The sequence below is a fragment of the Cryptotermes secundus genome, unplaced genomic scaffold (assembly GCF_002891405.2).
Source record: "Cryptotermes secundus unplaced genomic scaffold, Csec_1.0 scaffold181, whole genome shotgun sequence".
Lineage (NCBI taxonomy): Eukaryota > Metazoa > Arthropoda > Insecta > Blattodea > Kalotermitidae > Cryptotermes > Cryptotermes secundus.
Window position 1 is genome coordinate 4,453,630 of NW_019723906.1, and position 19,111 is coordinate 4,472,740.

The 19,111-nt window shown below is 40.6% G+C and overlaps 1 protein-coding gene across 1 annotated transcript in view; it reads right to left on the bottom strand.

Moving 5' to 3' along the window:
* LOC111862034 (LIM homeobox transcription factor 1-beta) overlaps positions 1-19,111 on the bottom strand; it is a 75,525-nt gene that overhangs the window by 37,374 nt on the left and 19,040 nt on the right. The window contains exon 2 of the mRNA XM_023847091.2: positions 8,509-8,724. Coding sequence (XP_023702859.1) covers positions 8,509-8,711 — 203 coding nt within the window. The 5' untranslated portion in view covers positions 8,712-8,724. The remainder of the gene's footprint in view (positions 1-8,508; positions 8,725-19,111) is intronic.

Genomic DNA, 19,111 nt, shown 5'->3' on the forward strand with positions numbered 1-19,111 from the left:
TGTACTTTTAAGTAATCTCTGCCCTTCCCTTACACGTTCTTTTCCTCTTATCTTTCTCTTTCTCTCTTTCTTTCTAATTGTCTCTGCTTTCTACGGCCCGTGCAATATTGGAACCTTGTGTAAACACTCCAGTCTCCCTAGAGCTCGGTTCGTGAGCCCGACCGGAATCTGTAAGCTGCCTCGTCTGGCCGGCTCGTGGGTAAACATTGTTCCTTGCAGCCAGGGCAACGGGGAACAAACATAAAACGAGAGATAGATGGACACTGGCGAAGAGGGACAGAGAGAAGGGATCTTGAATTGAAGCTTCCAAAATCTCTTCTGATAAAGTTTTCAGACGCTTGGTTTCCTCTATAACCTTTACTTATGCTGTCTGGGTTTGATCAATACGAAATGGTTGAAATCCTCCCCTCCTTGAGGAGACGCAGTTTGAATTTCAATATCTGCCTCGGCCCCTGACCCGTCCTTTTGTAGGCGACTCAACTTGTTTCAAGTCTGGTGACCTCTACAGGAGCAGTGGAATCGGTTGGAGGCTGGCTGGATTTATCCTTATACTCCTAAATCAGCAATATTTTCGTCGAAGATAAATACTGAATTCTTATGTTTTAGCGTCATATCTTTCCGTTACTATATTCCCTTATAACGACAGAATAGTATAATAAGTCATATTAAGAATCCCGAGTACGTGTTTTCATATTACATTTTTTTATAAATAAAAAACGCCTTACTATTTATTCACTGCCTCTACTGGATTTGAAAATATTTTGCACTGAGTTTAATCAATATAGCACGAATGGGGGAGAAGAAGAATGCATATATGATATTGGTGGGAAATCCGGAAGGAAAGAGACCACTGGGAAGACCAAGGCGTAGGTTAGTGGACAATATTAAAATGGATCTTAGAGAGATAGGATGGGATGGTACGGATTGGATTGATCTGGCTCTGGATAGGGACCAGTGGATGGCTCTTGTGAACATGGTAATGAACCTTCGGGTTCCATAAAATGCTGGGAAATTCTTGAGTAGCTGCAGAATTTGCGGCTCCACGAGAAGGGCTCAGTTCCATGAGTAAGTAAGTAAGTAAGTAAGTAAGTAACTTTTAAACATTATTTTCCCGATTATTACAAAGTCACTTTAATAAGTGTACAGTAATTAATTTGCTACAACTACTAGTACGTTTCCAGCCGATTTAACTATGGAAGTACGTACAACTGTAATAATTTTGTGAAATGAATTCCAGTACCTAATCAATATACGTGTATAACCATCAAATGCAACCTAATGTGACGGATTTGCTCAAAGCAGTAAGCTATGGAGGCAGAAACCCCCGCTGCTGGGTAAACATATTCCCAAGGCAGTCAACAATAGAACTTCAGTTGCTTAGTAGCGAACATTTCAATAAGTCCCACAAAAACAAGACCGTAAGTGCCAAATAGTAATAAGTATCTGGTTATGAGCCCCACATGGGGCTCGACACCAAGACTTACTGACTGACTGTTCTCAGTCGCAATGTGACTTTGATTTTGATTTCAAGAATTTATTTGTGAGACAGACGTTCAAAGTAGTCAGAAAGTCTTTCGTAAGGCAGTTAAATTGTTGAAGTGTCAAGGAGATAAGATTCGTTACCAAGCAACGACTACCAAGCAGATGCTGACTTTATGTGTTATAGAGCAATATTTCGAGTGTTATAATTATTTGTAGTTAGACTTGTGAGTGTCCAACAAATCTATCCATCTAATACAGACCCCATTATTATCAGTCACGCAAACACAATACACGTGACAATATAATTAGCCAATGAATGATTAATTCACCATAAATATTCCGACATCTAGGTCATCTTCAGCTGAGCTCCTTTAGCGTTGGAAAAACGGCTCTATTCCAAGAATCAGTTACTTGGTTATGAAAAAGTGGAAGCGAAGTGTGCTCTTCATATAAGAATCATTGTTAGCCTAATTTCCTTATTTCGAGGAAATAAAAAGGAACTTATAAGATCACCCAGTTGTCTGTGTGTCTCCTCTAAACCAGTTGTTAGGCAACGGCTCGTTAAACACTTTCTGCGTCAACGAATATAAACGAGACAACAGAAGAAATTTTCTTGAGATGTTTTCTACAAGCTCCGTGCATTATAAAACAATATGTAACTAAGTAAAGTAGGAGACTAGTTCTTCCCAGAATTTCTCATTTTGTTATAGGGATCTCATGCAGTTTATGAGAGAATCCCATGATATATCTAAGGGCCTGGCTCGTATTGCTTATCTTCATTTGTTCCCATTGAACGGCGAATTGGTTTTCTGTTAGTCGAAGTTGCTCATAACTAATAATTTCACAAAAGGTGAGTGCTAACATAGGGTATAAAAATTCCGATAAACCTGATAATAAAATTTCTTGGAAGCTTGGAATATTTTAGTAGAAAGAAAGGCAATGCATGTCCGTTCTGTTACTAAAAATTATCGCTCTGTTCCTTATGAAGGTACATTCTTGAATTACTATGGAACATTTCTGAGCTGGAAAGCAGAATTTTTGTTTTATGAGAAGCATATAATTACAAAGCTCAATTTAACTGCATCCCATACGTGAACCTGCCTCTCAAAAGCTTACGTTGGACAAGCAATATAAAAATTATACATAGAGTCCACCAGTGTAGTTACGTGGAGATCAACACATCAAAGAGAAGAATGTACATGCAGGCCTATATTTACCCCCCCCCATTTTCATCAGCCACCCCTTTTGGCCAAAAAAAAAAAAAGAACATGCTCTCCCCTTTCAATAAAATAAACACCGGCACGCGTTTTCTTTTANACCCCTTTTGGCCAAAAAAAAAAAGAACATGCTCTCCCTCTTCAATAAAATAAACCACGGCACGCGTTTTCTGTAACCACCCCCGTCCCCCCTCATCACGTATACTGTCAACCATCCCTCAGGAGCATATTGTCCTCCAGTGACTTGCTACTGCCAAGGCACCGACGTACAATATGTTGCAGACTACTGAAAGTCGGCACCTGTGACATTACTGCAAAAAATGGAGTAGGAGAAATAAGAGGGGTGGTCCAACATATCCCCTCCAGCTACACACGCATGATGTCCATAAAGGGACTCGATCTAGTCTGACCTTTTTTGTGTGTGTGTGTGTGTGTACGTCGCAGTGTTGCATACAGCGGCTGTGATGTTTAAAAGGTACGGAATAGTGGGTTGGGTTTTTGGGAAAGGCTGATCATGGAAAGTAGTGCAGAGAAGGGGATGGGGGCTCGAACTTTGTACCCCCACACCGCAACACGTATCCACTATTCAGGGTCCCTTTGTGTCCTGACTACTATATATATGTTCGGGAGCGAGTACAATGCATGGACTCTTGTGTGTGCGCGCGCATACACGTGTGGTCTGGCACTCAAATGACACGGAAAATAATGTATTAATATATTCCAGACACAACGGCGGCAGTGGTATTTATATCCATCTATTATCCATTAGAACCCTTCCTCACCCTCTACTTTCTTTTCCAGCCCGTAATAAAATTAATAGTTTTGAAGCCTGCATTTTATTCACTTTCACGACCTACAGCAGAACTAAAGTTGTCGCGTTAGTTCCTAAAGACGGGACTAGCGCTCCTCATGTAAAAGGCATGAGAAACGATAAACAGAAGAAGGGAAGGGGCCCATTAATGAGGACCTTAAATAAATAAACGCAGATCTTGGAGAGACGTGCCGTAAAGGGAACATTTGCAATGCAACAGAAGGTTAAGGAATACGAAATGCATTGCTGAAACAACGTAAGAGGAAGGTTTATAAGCTCATTTCCAAGTCTACGTCACACAGCTTAAATCACGGATTTCCAAAATGTTCGTGCTTCTAAATTCTTGCATCTCCAAGATCAGGTCCTACGTAACAAAATGTTAATATTGTCGCGTTACCTAGGAAACACGAGACAATTTGGTGCCAGAAGTGGGCGAATTAGGACGAATTATTGGACTTACGATTGACTCGTGTACCTATATGACGCGTTATGAAGATGCAACAGATGATAGAATATCTGTTTGACGGCCAAGAACAAATGCTGGCCAAAATGGCAGATAGGAAGGCCGACCGAGATGAAAAGGAGGCGGAAAGGCAGGCCAACCGAGATGAAAGGGAGGCGGAAAGGAAGGCCGACAGAAAGGAAAGGGCGGCGGAAAGGAAGGCCGACAGAGAGAAAAGGGCGGCGGAAAGGAAGGCCGACAGAGAGGAAAGGGAGGCGGAAAGGAAAGCCGACCTAGAGAATCTAAAGAGCATGATGGAAAGAATGACGAATGCGAATCATGAGAAGATAGTCCAGCTTCGACGAGAGCAGAAGACAGTCCAGCTCGACGAGAGCAGAAAACACTCCAGCTTCGACGAGAGCAGAAAACACTCCAGCTTCGACGAGAGCAGAAGACAGTCCAGCTTCGACGAGAGCAGAATACAGTCCAGCTTCGATGAGAGCAGAAGTCAGTTCAGCTTCGACGAGAACAGAAGACAGTCCAGCTTCGACGAAAGCAGAAGACAGTCCAGCTTTAACTAGAGCAGAAGTCAGTCCAAATCCGACAAGGGATAAAAGAAGGGCCAAGACACTTCAGCGAGATTAGAGATGCAAGAGCCGAGCCACTGAACAGGAAATGTCTGAAGGCGATATAAGTGCCAGTGGTTGTAACTGCGAGTGTAACAAAATAATAGTCCAACAAACACATTCGTCTATTTCGAGACCCATCGTTTCTTGTCGCGTTACCTGGGAAACACGCGACAGCATTAAGCGAAGTTTACTAACATCAGCAAGAGACGAGTAAGATTGACACCGAGCCTTAGGATGGCAAATATTATGAGCTGAATACAGTAACACCATTACAAATCTCTTACTCTCTGCTGAGGTGTGTTACGTGTAATCTGGTAGATGTGTACGTGGACGTCGTCTAGAGGGAGGGCAAACCAGGCATTTGATTTCTTCTCCTCCGGATTAAAAGAACAAAATTAGAGGAAGTATCTATCTACCTTGGCCGTTTTTCTTGATCTTTTACACATTCGGTGCTATTTGGACAGGGGATCAGCTCGTCTCAAGGCCGCTACCTGCACACAGGACAATATAAACACAGAATAAACGCATACAGACATTCATGCCTCGAGCGGGATTCGAACCCACGATCCCAGTGTTTCAGCGGCTAAGACAATTCATGCCTTAGACCGCGCGGCCACTGTGATCGGCAGAGGAAGTATACCAAATAATAATAATAATAAACAATAATAATAATCATCCTAAAAGAAATGTAGTATTCTTCCATTCTCAATACTTTGGGCATTCAGTAAAATAGTAATAAATATTCTAAAAAGATAAAGCAGTTCCGTCCAGTGTGACTGGTAAAGATACTTCCTATCTCAATCCTTCATCCCCTTACATGTTTCGGTCCTTAGAGACCATCTTCAGATGGACATCGATACTGTTTGGAAGCCACTATTACAATAGGCGTTCTGAGTGTTAAAATATATATACATGCAATGCTGACAATACACAAATGGATACAAAATCCAAAGTTTTCACACCTACATCGGCTGTCTTGATATATTAAAATTTAAAATTTTGTTAGTTAAGTTAGTAATAAATTGCTTAAACATAAGCCCATAAGTAAGTGTTCAGACTGCTCCCCTGCAAAAATTTACTCCCCCTTTGGAAAAGATCCCTGCATCACCCATGAATTCTTATGACGTTTCGAAGTATTATGGAGTTTAAACTGCGGATAACGAGGTTCTAAATCTACTGAATTCATCTGCCAAGATGGTAGTACATTTATAGTATTCACAAATGGCAGAATTATTCCACATTGTAATCATTTCATAACTATTTCTTCTATAATCTTTGATATATTCCTTACACCCTGAAACAGAAGCAGTACTTTCTTCTAAACTTAGGTAAATATCTCAAATAATATTTAAGAACCGGAAATCCTACAATATTAATTTTTATCTATTTTACTTCCTTTATCTGGTCATAACATTTTAATGTAGTTCTTCCTACGGAATGTTTGCCTTTGATTTCCATTTTATTCCTTTTAAAATTTTCTTTTAAACTCGTCTCTAACACTTTAATGCAGATACTATCTAATTACTTATACCCTCTCATTAGTTTCTGTTTATTTTCTATTTATTACCATTAGAGTATCCTGACTAAGATGTTTCGTGGTTTTACTCAGTACCTTCAGTTTATTTAGGTCTAAACACAATGTTTCTCTGAAAATTATTCCACTATTTTCTCCAACTTCTAGGTTGCTTTTCTGAATTTGTTGTCTTTTAAGAGGTTTCTATCCAAAAAATTGTGTATACTACTTGTTTCTTTACCTGAAATACATTTCTAGTTCACTTTATCTCAATTCGACCCCAATGAAAATATTAACGAAACCATATCCAAGTCATAAATATGGTCAAGGTATAGCCTTAATTTTCCCCTTAAATTCCTTCATGCCCAAGTATTTTGTTTTCAGTCCCAAACGTTTTACATAATGTACTTATCTGATAGTAAGATATCATAAATCTCTTGGGAGTATGAGAATGTGACTAGCGCAAGTAGCATCTTAGATAGCATTCTTAAAGGCTTTATCATTAGTGAACGAGAAGCACTAAAAACTTGACGGATATCTTAACCGCATTATGCAAGACTATGTTAGAATCAGCTTAGCAAAATTGTGGGCATGTTTTCTCACATATGTAGTGTCACTAATCACTAATGCGGACATGTATCAAATGTTCCTGTATTTTGTTTCTCAGGCAGGATTTGGATCTTGTAAGTGAATAACCCAACTCACTACTGACCAGGTAACCTGCCAGTTAACGAACCGACTTCCATGTTCCTCGAGCTCTCAGTATGAATTAAATAAAATTATTTGACGATATTTGATGAGCCTTACACTGCTGCTCTGTAAGGAGATCAGGTGTGACGATGTGGACTTAAGTCGCCACAGCATTTGAACAGTTGATGGAGACATATTCCTCGAAACGTCGAATACCACACTAAAAAAACGGATCGCCCGAGAAGACTCGTTGTTTATTTAACCACGACTTGACACAACGGTTCAAACAACTCATTTCTTCTGTGTCCACGGCATTCATTTTATTAATACAAAACTCACAGAATTCCGGAACGATTACTGTTTTTTTCATAAGGGAAATACATGAAGAGATTCCCTCAGATTTGATGTCGCTGTGTGAGAGTAGCGGTAGCAGAGTCTCAGTATAGTGAGAATGTCTCTTCTGACCTCTTCAACGTAAGATGGGAATTCAGTCAGTTTCAGAAACGTTGTGGGTTGTGAGATAATGGGTTCAAATGAATCTGTGAAAATAATCTAAATATGGCACCGGGCGTCAGGTGGCGACGTGAACATTGGCACTTTATGTGCGTTTGACTGAAACCTTGTAATAGTTACTATTGAATCAGATTAATATTAATTTACATAATTGTCGTTGTAACTGTATTTATATTGTATTCTTTGTGTGTAGTGTGTCCGTTATTGTTTGTGTAGTTTTGTGTGCTGTGTTTTGTTTGAGTGTTATGCCTTATTGTAGTACTACTGCCACAGGATAAAACACATTTGCATTAAAGTAAAAATAATAATAATTATTATTACAAAATTATTGAGTTACTGTGAACAAGATCAGCTAGAAAAATCAAGATTAATCCAAACATAAATAAGAATAAGACCACAAAATATGTTGCAAAGACAGGACTGTCTTGCACAATGAACCGAACAACACCTACAGGAAATACAACGAATCCACCCACATGTCTCTGATAGTTTATCCAACCAGTCAGCCCAGCTGAGATGTCTGTCCTATCTGGACTGCCATTATCACAGCAGACGCAAAAGAAAAAACTACAACTCCGTCCACTGTAGATTATATGTGAGAATTGTGTTTTCAAATTGGTACGACATATACTTTGTGTTGGCTTCTATTTTAACAGTACTCTGGCCGCTAAATTATGCGTGACCATGTGTGTAAGGCCTCATGATTAGGCTTAACCAATTAAGCACTGCGACATGAAGGCATAAAGGGGAGTGGATGTATAGATCCATATTGTCTTGACCTCGGTACCAGTTGGAGGTGAGTGGTCAGATTCACGTCCCGGCCGCTTTATTCCCGGGGAATGAGCACCGGGGGATAGCACCCATTGGATAGGAAGTTGGAGTGGACCCCAGAGCTGATCTGGACGACGTGGAGAAGAGAACATTCTTGACCTTACAAGGATTCGACCTCGCTATATTTGTGGAGTTCTTTTAATATTTGCGTTAACTCCAGCTGATGATTTATGCTGTGTTTGCTATATACATACTCTCTTGCGTGGGCCCTGGTGTCCTGAGATAGAGACTAGCTCTATCATTTGAGCCCAAATGACTATGATTTTCCTGAGGACAGGGACCGAATTCAATCTTCGAAAAATTGTTTTTTAAAAAAAAGGACGATGGGTAATATTCAAGCACCAAATAACTGTGTTGAGTGACAACTGGAGCTTATTCACCTGTCGTAGTCGAGACGGCAGTAGAGTTTGGAGTCGCGGGTGAAGCACGTGTGGGCGAGGCGCGCTCCACATATGCAGCACTGCAGGCAGCGCTCGTGGTAGGACACATCCACCACTCTCATGATGTAGCGATCGCAGATGGGCCGGCAGCACACACCACAGAGGGCCACAGACACTTTGCCAACCACACGATCTTCGGTCATCACAACAGGCTTACTGGAAACAAGAACAGGTTACTCAGATTGCCTGCTACCCAGATCTCTCGCGCGAGACAACACTTCCATCTACTGCAAGAAACAGCTTCACGCTGAGTCCGAGATGGTCCAGTCAAGCGGCAACGTTCCTGTATTTTTATTCCGGAGGTTCCGGGTTCGGTACGCCGATTTGCCAGAATGTCTTCGTGGTTTTACCTCAGTTCCTCCAAGTAAATTTCACCACAGTACCTCACATTACGTGACGAATGATTCTATCCACATACTGTCCTGTTACCTACTAACAATCCTATCATCTGACTATTTATATTTTTTGGTGACGGAAGTAAAGTAAAAGTTTCCCTGTGCTTAATAATTAAGCACTAGGCCTTGAGGAGTTTTGGAGGAGTGGATGTATAGATCCACTGTTTCTTGACATCGACACTAGTTGGATGTAGTGGTCAGTTTTTCGCCCTGGCCGCTTTACCCTCCAGGAAGGAGCCGCCATTACCCATTGGATAGGAGGCTGGGTGGACCCCAGAGCCGGTCTGGAGGACATGGAGAAAAGGAAACCTTTCCTGTGCCGGGACTCAAACTCCGACTCCTTGGTCGTCCAACTTGTAGCCAGTCGCTGTTCCGAATGCCGGCCCCTGAAGTGTCGAAGTTATCATTAAACAAATCATACTGTGGCATGTAGAGTCGTTGCTAGGCAGGGACCGCGAAATAAGCAACTATATAACAGCCACTGCCAAGTAACGGCCCCTCAAACATGTATGTTTCCACGGCAACGAGAGAACAGCAATGATGGAGGAGACGTTTTCTTCGCAGTCCGTGCCGAGGTGTTATAACCAGGACAAGTTAGCAGTTGCAGTTAGAGTACTGCTGGGGTTCATTCATTGCGAAGTTTTGCTGTTAGAAGCTGGTAGCTGAGGCCGGGGCAGTTCGGGAATACAGAGGAGGCGCAAGTTCCGCAGTTGAAAGCTGCTACCAAGCAACGGCAGTGAAGGCGCGACTGTGAACACTAGTGTGTAATAGTGAACTGTAAAATGTCACGCGCTGTATCAAAGTGTGCAATAAATCGAGTCATCAATCCAAAACCCGTCTATACTCACTCTATCACGTGACATAAATTAAATATATCAAGGATTACTAGGATACGAGGACATGTAGCACGAGTGGGAGAGATGAGAAAACCACACAAAAATTATTTGAAAAATCTGAAAAAAAAATAGATCACTTCGGATATTTAGACATAGACGGAAGGATAATATTAAAATTAATCTTAAAAAATTGACATGGGATAAGGGCCGGATTCGATCCGCTCAGAATAGGGAACAGTGATGGTTTATCATGAAGGCGGTGATGAAATTTCGGGTTCCATAAAATTTGGGACTATTGTGACCGTGTGAAATAAGACTAGCTTCTCAAGAAGGACAGGGTATCATGGCGTTACTGTTAGTCTGTGAATTAGATTATATCCAAATATTTGATTTCTGATCCATCTAAACTTAGAGTTCCCAAAATGTTGTATAAAAATACTGGCTCCTTTTATGGTCGGCGATAGAATACGTAAGGTTATACCTCCATTCCTATTGAGTTTGAATGATGCTATATATTTAAGCACAGCGACAATGTCACCTTTCAATAGGCTATCAAATATTCAGTCGATTGGGCATCCTTAAAAAGCATAGCTTCAAAATATAACATGGAAAGAGGGCACCTTTAAATACCTGAATATAGGTGGAAGGATGATATTAAAATGCATCATAGGAAAGAATACAATAATAATGTATATTGGCTAGAGCTAAACCAGATGGAATATATTGGGGATTTACACGTTATTTAGACCAGTGTACAAAATAACACATAAGAGGCGATAGCTTTTCTCGTCCGGCTACGATCGTGGGTTTTATCCTCGAAATATCTAAACGGGTTCCCATCATAGTCGAGCTTCATATCCTTTCGACATCAGGTCGTTCTTTATGCTTGGAGTAAAGCGGTCGCAGTATGAAGCTGTCGCATCGTCTCAAGTTTCTCTGTATGCCTTGATGTTTTAAGCATAGTCTAAAGAGTGGCTTTTTATTTATTTCTACTTTAGATTTTTGACCAGAAGTATTTTATTCACAACTTTAATGGATGGCTGACAGAGACCCTATTTTTTTTTTGTAATAATTCATTTCATCGTAAAGAATATCCCTGACAAGAGAAATGCTTGAAATTGATCCATTTATATTGTTCGGAGGGGGCACGGAATGTCACATCAAGTCACCATGTAGCAAAGGCGCAAATAATCCTGAATGTAAACTTCAGACAATGTGAAATAATGACCCTGCTCTTTTGAAATGCAATTTCATGCAATGTGCCGGACTATTAGTCTTCAGGCAACTTGTAAACTTTCAGAGGGCGGCGAAGGGACAGGATGAAGTCTGTGTTAAAGTGCAGTATCGAGACAACGGACAGTCCAAGCTATACGAAATGAGGAAGGTGGAATAGAGGGAGAGGAAGCGAGGGGGAGAGAAGTATTGGTAAAGTTTAGAGAGCTTTTGGGTACAGAGTTCTGAGTTCCTCTTCTCTAAAGCGAAGTCTTCGGGTCCTACCGTCAGATGTAGCCATGTCAAAAGCCTTTGAATCTTGTCCAGGGGCTGACTGCACATATTGCTTTGTAACAGGGTTGCCCAAAAATGTTTAGCAGCCTGTCTGCTTTTATGAGGGACGTTCCGAGTGAAACGTTTCCGCTGACGGAACGGGATGACAACCTGATGCTCCGGTCTGGGAGGATTCTGCACATTCAACTGTCACAAAATCTCCTATTGCTGTAACGCGAGAGTTCGAAGTCGAATGCTCGTGCATGTTCGCTAGCAGAGTTATGAACGGGTTTCTTTTGAACAAGAGGCAAACAAAGTTAAAGTTATCCCTGTAACAGGCCGTGTAGTTCAATAGGGCTGTGAGATGTCGAGGCTATCACATTATCTAGACAATCGGCTCACAGATGGCGGTGAGGTTGTCGCCTTACTCATCAGCCGCAATTTATCATCAGGAAGATTCCGGTTTTCAATTCTGTTAGAGGTTGAATCGATCCCGGAGCCACAGCACGGCTAGAAGTATTACGTCACTTGAAAAATCCAATGACTTCATAGAGAATCGAACCCGTGGCCATTCGCATTGTAGCATAGTTCCTTAACCAAGCACTCTACCGCGTGCCTCGGTTTCATTTGAACAACCCATAAAAAATATAATGTTGTTTTTTGACCACGACAGTTGTTAGAATGACACTGATTATGTCAAGGTTTTTAAGAATTACGAAGGAGAGTCCGTAAGTAGGTCATAAATGTACATAAAACGTAAAACATGTGATATTCGCACCTGGAGGAAACATCTGTTTCTCGACATATCCTCCACCAACATTGACACACTTGTCCCATTGCTTTACCAGTGCGCTGAAACCCGTAGCATAGAAGTATTTTGACTGCTGTCTCAGTCATTGCCGCACCTCCATTTCAACCTCTTCGCCATCAGCGAAATGTTTACCACCAAGCCAGAACCGCTTTACGCGACGAACACTACCCAGCATAAACGAGAAATATTTCATTATGTCTCCTCTTGCACACAAGAAACGCACAACAGAAGGCTGCTTTTCGGCAGTCCTCAAGCACGGTCGCCATTTTGACTACTGAAACTAGCATCTAAATATACGCATGTGCATCTGCTACCTGGACTGCTACGTAGCGATCCACATAGAAAACCTATTACGTCCATTACAGCTGTTTTACTTCAATTTCTGTCTATTTACTGACTCTCTTTTGTAAATATTTTTTAGACTTTAACATTAGGAAAAATGTAGTTACGTATAATCACATGCTAGTAGGTTGAGCTCAATGCGTGTTACTAATCAGTTGTAAATGAGGGCAAATTATTTATAACTAACTAACATTCATAAAGTTCAAGCAGAAAGTACATGTATATAGAAACCACTTACATGTATGCAACCCTGCAATAGCTAAGTTAACAAGAAATTATTAGATATTTTTCCACGTATCACCAAGTGCATATAAGCAATATACTCGTATATACTATATATTCAGCTCCTACCTCACCTACAGAAACTTCATATTTCTTAACAGAAATCATCTGGATAATGTTGTATAGGGAAATATTCGCTGATAATTCCGAGAACCATAAGAAATCAATAAATATAATCTCTGGGAAACCTGCGGTGCTATTAGTGTCAAAGGAGTTTTCTCCTGCACTTGCCACATTGATGGGAAGGATCAAGGCGACATTTTAATAATATAAGATTTCAATCTTAGAATATAACCTAGTCTAATAGGGTTCCGTGGTTTTCTTCCGTTCTTTCAAGAGAATGCATTCATAGCACCTATAAATATGCGATGAACTCCGGTCTTATTCATCGTCAATCGTTACACTTTTAAGAATACGGTCCTCTGGGTTGTAATGTCGTATAATAAGAAATTCGCAGACGTTTCGGAGGAACGTATCATTTCCATTTTCAGGGATGAAAAGTAAGCCAAGCAACCGGCAGCAACAACCAGTGATCTCTGCTTACTTTTCGACCTGAAGATGGAGGTAGTTCGTCCTCTGAAACGTCGGTGAACTTCTATCGTACCATACGGCGTCACATCCTAAAAGATCGTAATCCTCACCCCATTAACTATGGAAAAGGCACAAATTATAAGTTCACCCTTAAAATTATTATGGGAAGCTGGTGTTTTAATAATTTTGGATTTACTGCTAATCCAGTAAACAAAGAACATTATGCAGTAAATCGTACCATAATTGCAAGAACGGCATTAATTGAGTGGTCATAGTGGAATTGGGCCTCATTAGTGACAACACGCAGACGTTTCAGCTGGAATAGAACGATAGAAGTGCTGAAACATATTTAGAGAATTGTTATTTTAGAGGAATGCCGCACTCGTATGAAGGTTACTCGAGACAATCAGAGAGAAATATATTTATATTGGAAATAATTTTTAAACATGCATTAATATCTGTAATTTATTACAAAAAAAATCGATTTATTGTAGATTTATACATGGACAAATTATGCGTATTGATATACATAATGTAACTAACCTAATTCAGCAAGAACATACAACAAACATTTGACTGCGAGGAGGGGAACAATGAAACAAAACTTCTCTTAGAGCATTTTATTTTCTTTACTTTTTTTCCACTGATGATCTTACAAAGAAGGATACTGAATATTTCGGAAAAATCGTTAGCCCTAATCTGTCTATTTCTCTCAGTCTGTCTGTATATTAATCTTCAGTCAGTTTAAAGTACCGAATATTCAGATGCCCTTCCGCTTTTTCAGACTGAATATGTCCAATGTGTAAACCGTTACTTAAATTCAAGTATGATCCGTGATCGTAATTTCCTTACCGATCTTTATTTCCCCTCCTCCTTACACTCCTTTCTCTCCAGTGATGGTCTGACTTTATAATCCTTTTGCTGCTTACAGTGGCTCGGGCAACCGATTGCGCCTCAGCATTTATTTGCATACTCCGATCGTTTATTCCGTGATACGGTCCCTCTTGCATCCGGGTGTCTGTGAGGGTAACTTACCCCAGATAAACTCTCCCTTCATCCCCTGCTTCTCTGGTGTAAACCAATCCGTCGAGTTCTCTGCATTGCACGCTTCAACTTATATGCGTTTGCACGCATTGCAACCCCTTTCTCATCCCCATCACGACGGGGGTAAAGCAATAACCGGATAGACGTGACCTTTGCTGTTTAAACGAAGACGCGGAAGGAGGGACGGACGTTGACACCTGTCTGCAAGACAGACCTGCCTGATGAACTTTGTATCTGCACACCTCTACTGCGCGGTGCTTAACGTCGTTAAGTTTATTATCGTGATGTGCTGCTACTACTTTCTTTTTCTATATTGCCCGTCAGCCCTTTGGACCTTGGTCGCTTTTTCAGCTTCTTAATTTATACACAGTCGGTAGGTAGGAGAAGAAACATATGTAAAACTAGAGACATTTTAGTAATATGACAGACACTTTTAGTGCATAAGTTATACTTTTAGTGTCTTAATGACACTTTATGATTTTAACAACATTGTACAGTATTAAAGTTACACTTTAGTGAGAAATATAATTTAGATGTCTTTTATATGTTAAAAATATTGTTGCATTATTGACGGGTGTCATAATAATAAGGATAAAGTAAAAGACCAATTAAAGGTAAGCACTGGAAGAAAAACACATTAATGCAGAGAAGTAAACAATTCAGTTCTTTATTATTTATGCGCCGAGTCAACAGCCACAAGGCCAATTACAGACACAGCACACTGTAGATACAGGTAATTACATTATGGACAAAAATAACATAAAATCAGAGGCAAATTATAAGCAAATACTGGAGAAAGATCACATTAAAACAAAAAAGTAAACGAACGAACAGACAAACAAACGAAGATGAGGAGAAGTCACAAGAACTACATAACTCAGAGAGTTAGGATTGTGAACAAATAATATTGTGACGTGAACGGCGCAAAGCTTGGTAAACACCCCCCTTCCACGGTGACGTAACAGTATATGAGCCGCTGCCGCTGTTACGGTAACAGGCCAGTAAACACCCCCTCCCACCGGTGAAGTAACAGCTTTTCCCACAGTGACGTAACAGGGGACACCGTGGTTACTACGCAGTAATAAAGAACTCTCGCCAGCGTTCCCCAGCAACGCCTGTAAACACGGCTTTTACGCAACAGTGAAGCGATGTGTGTTCTCCGCTGTCCGACTGAGGGTTTATAAGGGAGACTGGAATGCGTAAGGAGATAGTTAAAATGTAGCAGCCGACGGAGACAGTTGAATGGATTCGCCGAGATGTAGTTGAACATCAACTGAGATAGTGAATTGTATAAGATTAAGATTGTATAATTGGTGAATTGTATAAGTGTGAAGCGAAGGATAGTAAATATTCGCTACATCCTTGACCGACGTGAGATTATTTATCGCATGACATACCCAACATGTGGCAATATTAATAATTTTAGGTTGATGAATATAAAAATAATAATAATAATAATAATAGGCCATTTTCGTCACGCGACAGAACGATTAATATCATTCTGTTTTTAAATAAATAAATAAAATCAAGAAGGTGAATATTTCAAGTTGGAGAATTAAACAGAAAGATTTAATTAATGCATTTTTACAGACGAGCAAGCTGGCCCTACTCTACGTCACATTCATGCACGCATTACATGCTGTCACAGGCTCTCTTGGTACAGCACAAGAACGTCGCCAAGTAGTGACGTGACAAGAGACGCCTGTGTTATTCCTAAGTAGTCAAGATTTATTTTTTGTCCCCTGCTCCGAATCAATTAATCACGCTTGGTGTAATCCCCTTCTGAATATCCGATTACGCGGTTCTGTGGAAGCTGTATGGGCGAGAAATAGGAATGAGGTATGATGCCAGGGGGAGGGGTGTAGGGTCACTGTGTGCAGGAGGAGGTCACAGCTTGCACGTGATTCCAGCCTGCTGAGATAGAGGCAGTGGGAGTCCAGCATATAAAAGACACAAATACACATGTGATGTCTATATTAGTACTCTGTTGCTAACAGTTTAGTCAGCTCTAATCTCTGTTTAAAAGCATTACTAAATTTAAATAATGACTGTGCATATAAAAATGACTTCATCCTTTTCTCTGTCTTCCGTTTGTAGGTATGAAACAATTAAGGAAATACTGGGCAGATTTATCGTTTAATTTAATATTGCAGATCTTCAGTACGGGGTATTGACAGATTTCAGTTTTAGTTAAAACTGGACAGAAAAAAGCGGACGTCATACATGAAGACCTACGTGCATTCATAGACAAATTTCGGTCGTAATTCTTTCTTTTTTCAAGACAAAAGAAATGTTCCAAATAAAAGCTGCACAGAGAAATGAAACAAATTATTACATGAACACCCGTTGCTAATCAACATTTTGGTAAACGAGTTCCCGCGAAGACAAATGCTTGAGGCTGTGTTTTCTATGTCGTCTGCGCCAGGCAACAGTAGAACACCGTGCTATGCAATCCGTTTCTAAGCAAAGGAACTGTGAACACGTCTACAATAATAGAACTGTTTTTTTCCGTAGTGTCGGTGGAGAGTGCTTATAAGGGAAGTGAATTCAGATGCCAGTTCATACCCGTGCGGAGGATGGGTCGAATAACTCCACAGTCACCCTGCGAGTCGTAAGAGGCGACGAAAAGGGAAGTCTCAAATCTGAGACATAAAATATGGTCGCGAGTTCCAAGGGACTCGGATCCGAGAAAGACTGCGGTGGCAAAGCCCAGCAGCATACACAAAAGACAGACCCGTCTTCTCGTCAGAGAGGGCGCCCCACAAAAGCAAGACCGTAACTGTCAAACAGTAATAAATATCTGGTCATGAATCCCAGATGGTGCTCGACACTAAGACTTGCTGACTGACTAACCGTCAGTCGCAGTGTGACTTTGACTTGATGCCAGTTCAGTTCAGGACAGTTACATGTTACGAATAGTAGCGGCAGAAGCACGAACAAACAAGCAAGGAGATAGCCACGGGAAGTTCGTAGTTGAAGAACTAGAAGGAGGCCTGTGAAGACTTAACCTGTGATTAGAAGACTTTATTTATGTGTAATGTTTGGAGCGTGTGATTCAGTGGGACTGTTACAGTTCCTGTGTTATAAACCCGTGAAACTAGAGCAGATAGACTGGAAAGGTTAGTATGGAGTGATTTAAATTATATAAAGCAGCAATAATGTAATAAGTACTCGAGATTACGACCTGTAGATTGTTAATAAATCCAATTACCAATCCAAACCCTCGACTTAGTAACTATGATACGTGACAATATTTTACAATTCCTTCTTCCAAACGCTCCTGTTAAGTGTACATTACTAACTTGTAGTAGACGTGCTAAATGCAAATCCTGATAATAATATTCTTATTATATATTATTTAATTTTGAAACATATCATAGGAACATTTTTATAGCACCTTGCATTGTTACCCCTTAATAGGTTGCCTCTATTATGGCCTTATATTCGCCCTTGAAACTCTAATTTGGGCTGTTGTTTCGGCGAGTACAAGAATAACGACTGCGTCTTGACAATGCTCTTCGGTCAGTTGAAGTGTAGGAATGAATATAGGATTTTGTTGGGAAAGAAGGAAAGTGACCACTAGGAACATCTAGGTGTAGATATGAGGATAATATTAAAACAGTTCTTAGAGAGATAAAATGGAGTGGTATATACTGGATTGATCTGGTTCATGATAAATATCAATGGAGGGCTCTTGTGAACATGGTGATGAACCTTTGTATTCCAGGAGATGTAAAATTCTTGAGTAGCTGAGTGACTGAAGGCTTCTAAAAAAATGGCTCAGCTCCATGGAGTTAGTTCGGTTTAAGTGCTTCGAATAGTAAGTACACGAGGTTGTTGATGATTTCTTCTGGCTCAGGATAGGTGTAAGAGATGAGCTTTTGTGAACATGGTTATGAAACTTCAGACTATATGAAGAGCGAGGTATTTGTTGATTGAGAGAATGTTACATTCTGAAGAACGGGTTTGCCTATTTCCATAAGATCTTGAGTAAGAGACTAGTTCTTCTTCTTCTATTTATGACACACTCGTTACAAGTTCTTACATTATCGTGCATGACACTGGTTCAGCTAATACATGGCCCCTAGCAGGCTGGTCTCTCCCAGTGGGGAGTACGGTCTCTTTCAATGGTTCCAGAGGTCGACCACGTTAGCTGAAGTGATGACGTGAGAAGGGCATTAACGCAGAGGAGATCATGCTGCATGTGTTCACAAGGCACCTTCTGAGTCTGTGTCAGCAACTACACATCATCAATATATCCGCAGCTTACGTTCGGTTCAGGGATGTCCAGTCAGCAGATAAGGTTTTAACACAGGAACTATAACAGTCTCACTGAATTACACATTCAAATACCGCTGTACTACAGCACAAGCAGAGCCTTCTCTTCAGTACCGGTTTTTTAACTCTCAACGGAAATCACTCGATTCCTCCATCATCTGCCAACTCCCAACTTCGGAATCCAGTTCTCTGCTGCAACTACGAGACTCTCTTACTATATATCTTGGCTGCCTGAGATCCTCGTTATGTAGCGTCTGGACGGCCCCAACAGAAAACACCGCTTCTCGACAATAATTCCATATGTTGGACGTTGTCTCGGAAACGTGTTTACCGAGCAATTGCCTGACAATGTATATCTTCTTTGGCTCCACTATTTCGACTTTCAGGCGTCATGTCACAATACTAGCACGATTTTAGTGACTAGACACTGGGCTTGTATTGGTAATTGGATTTATTGAAGAGTTGCAACTCTTAACTACAAGTAATTCTAATGTTAAGCGGCCTCCGTAGTCTAGAGGTAACGTTCCCACCTCATGACT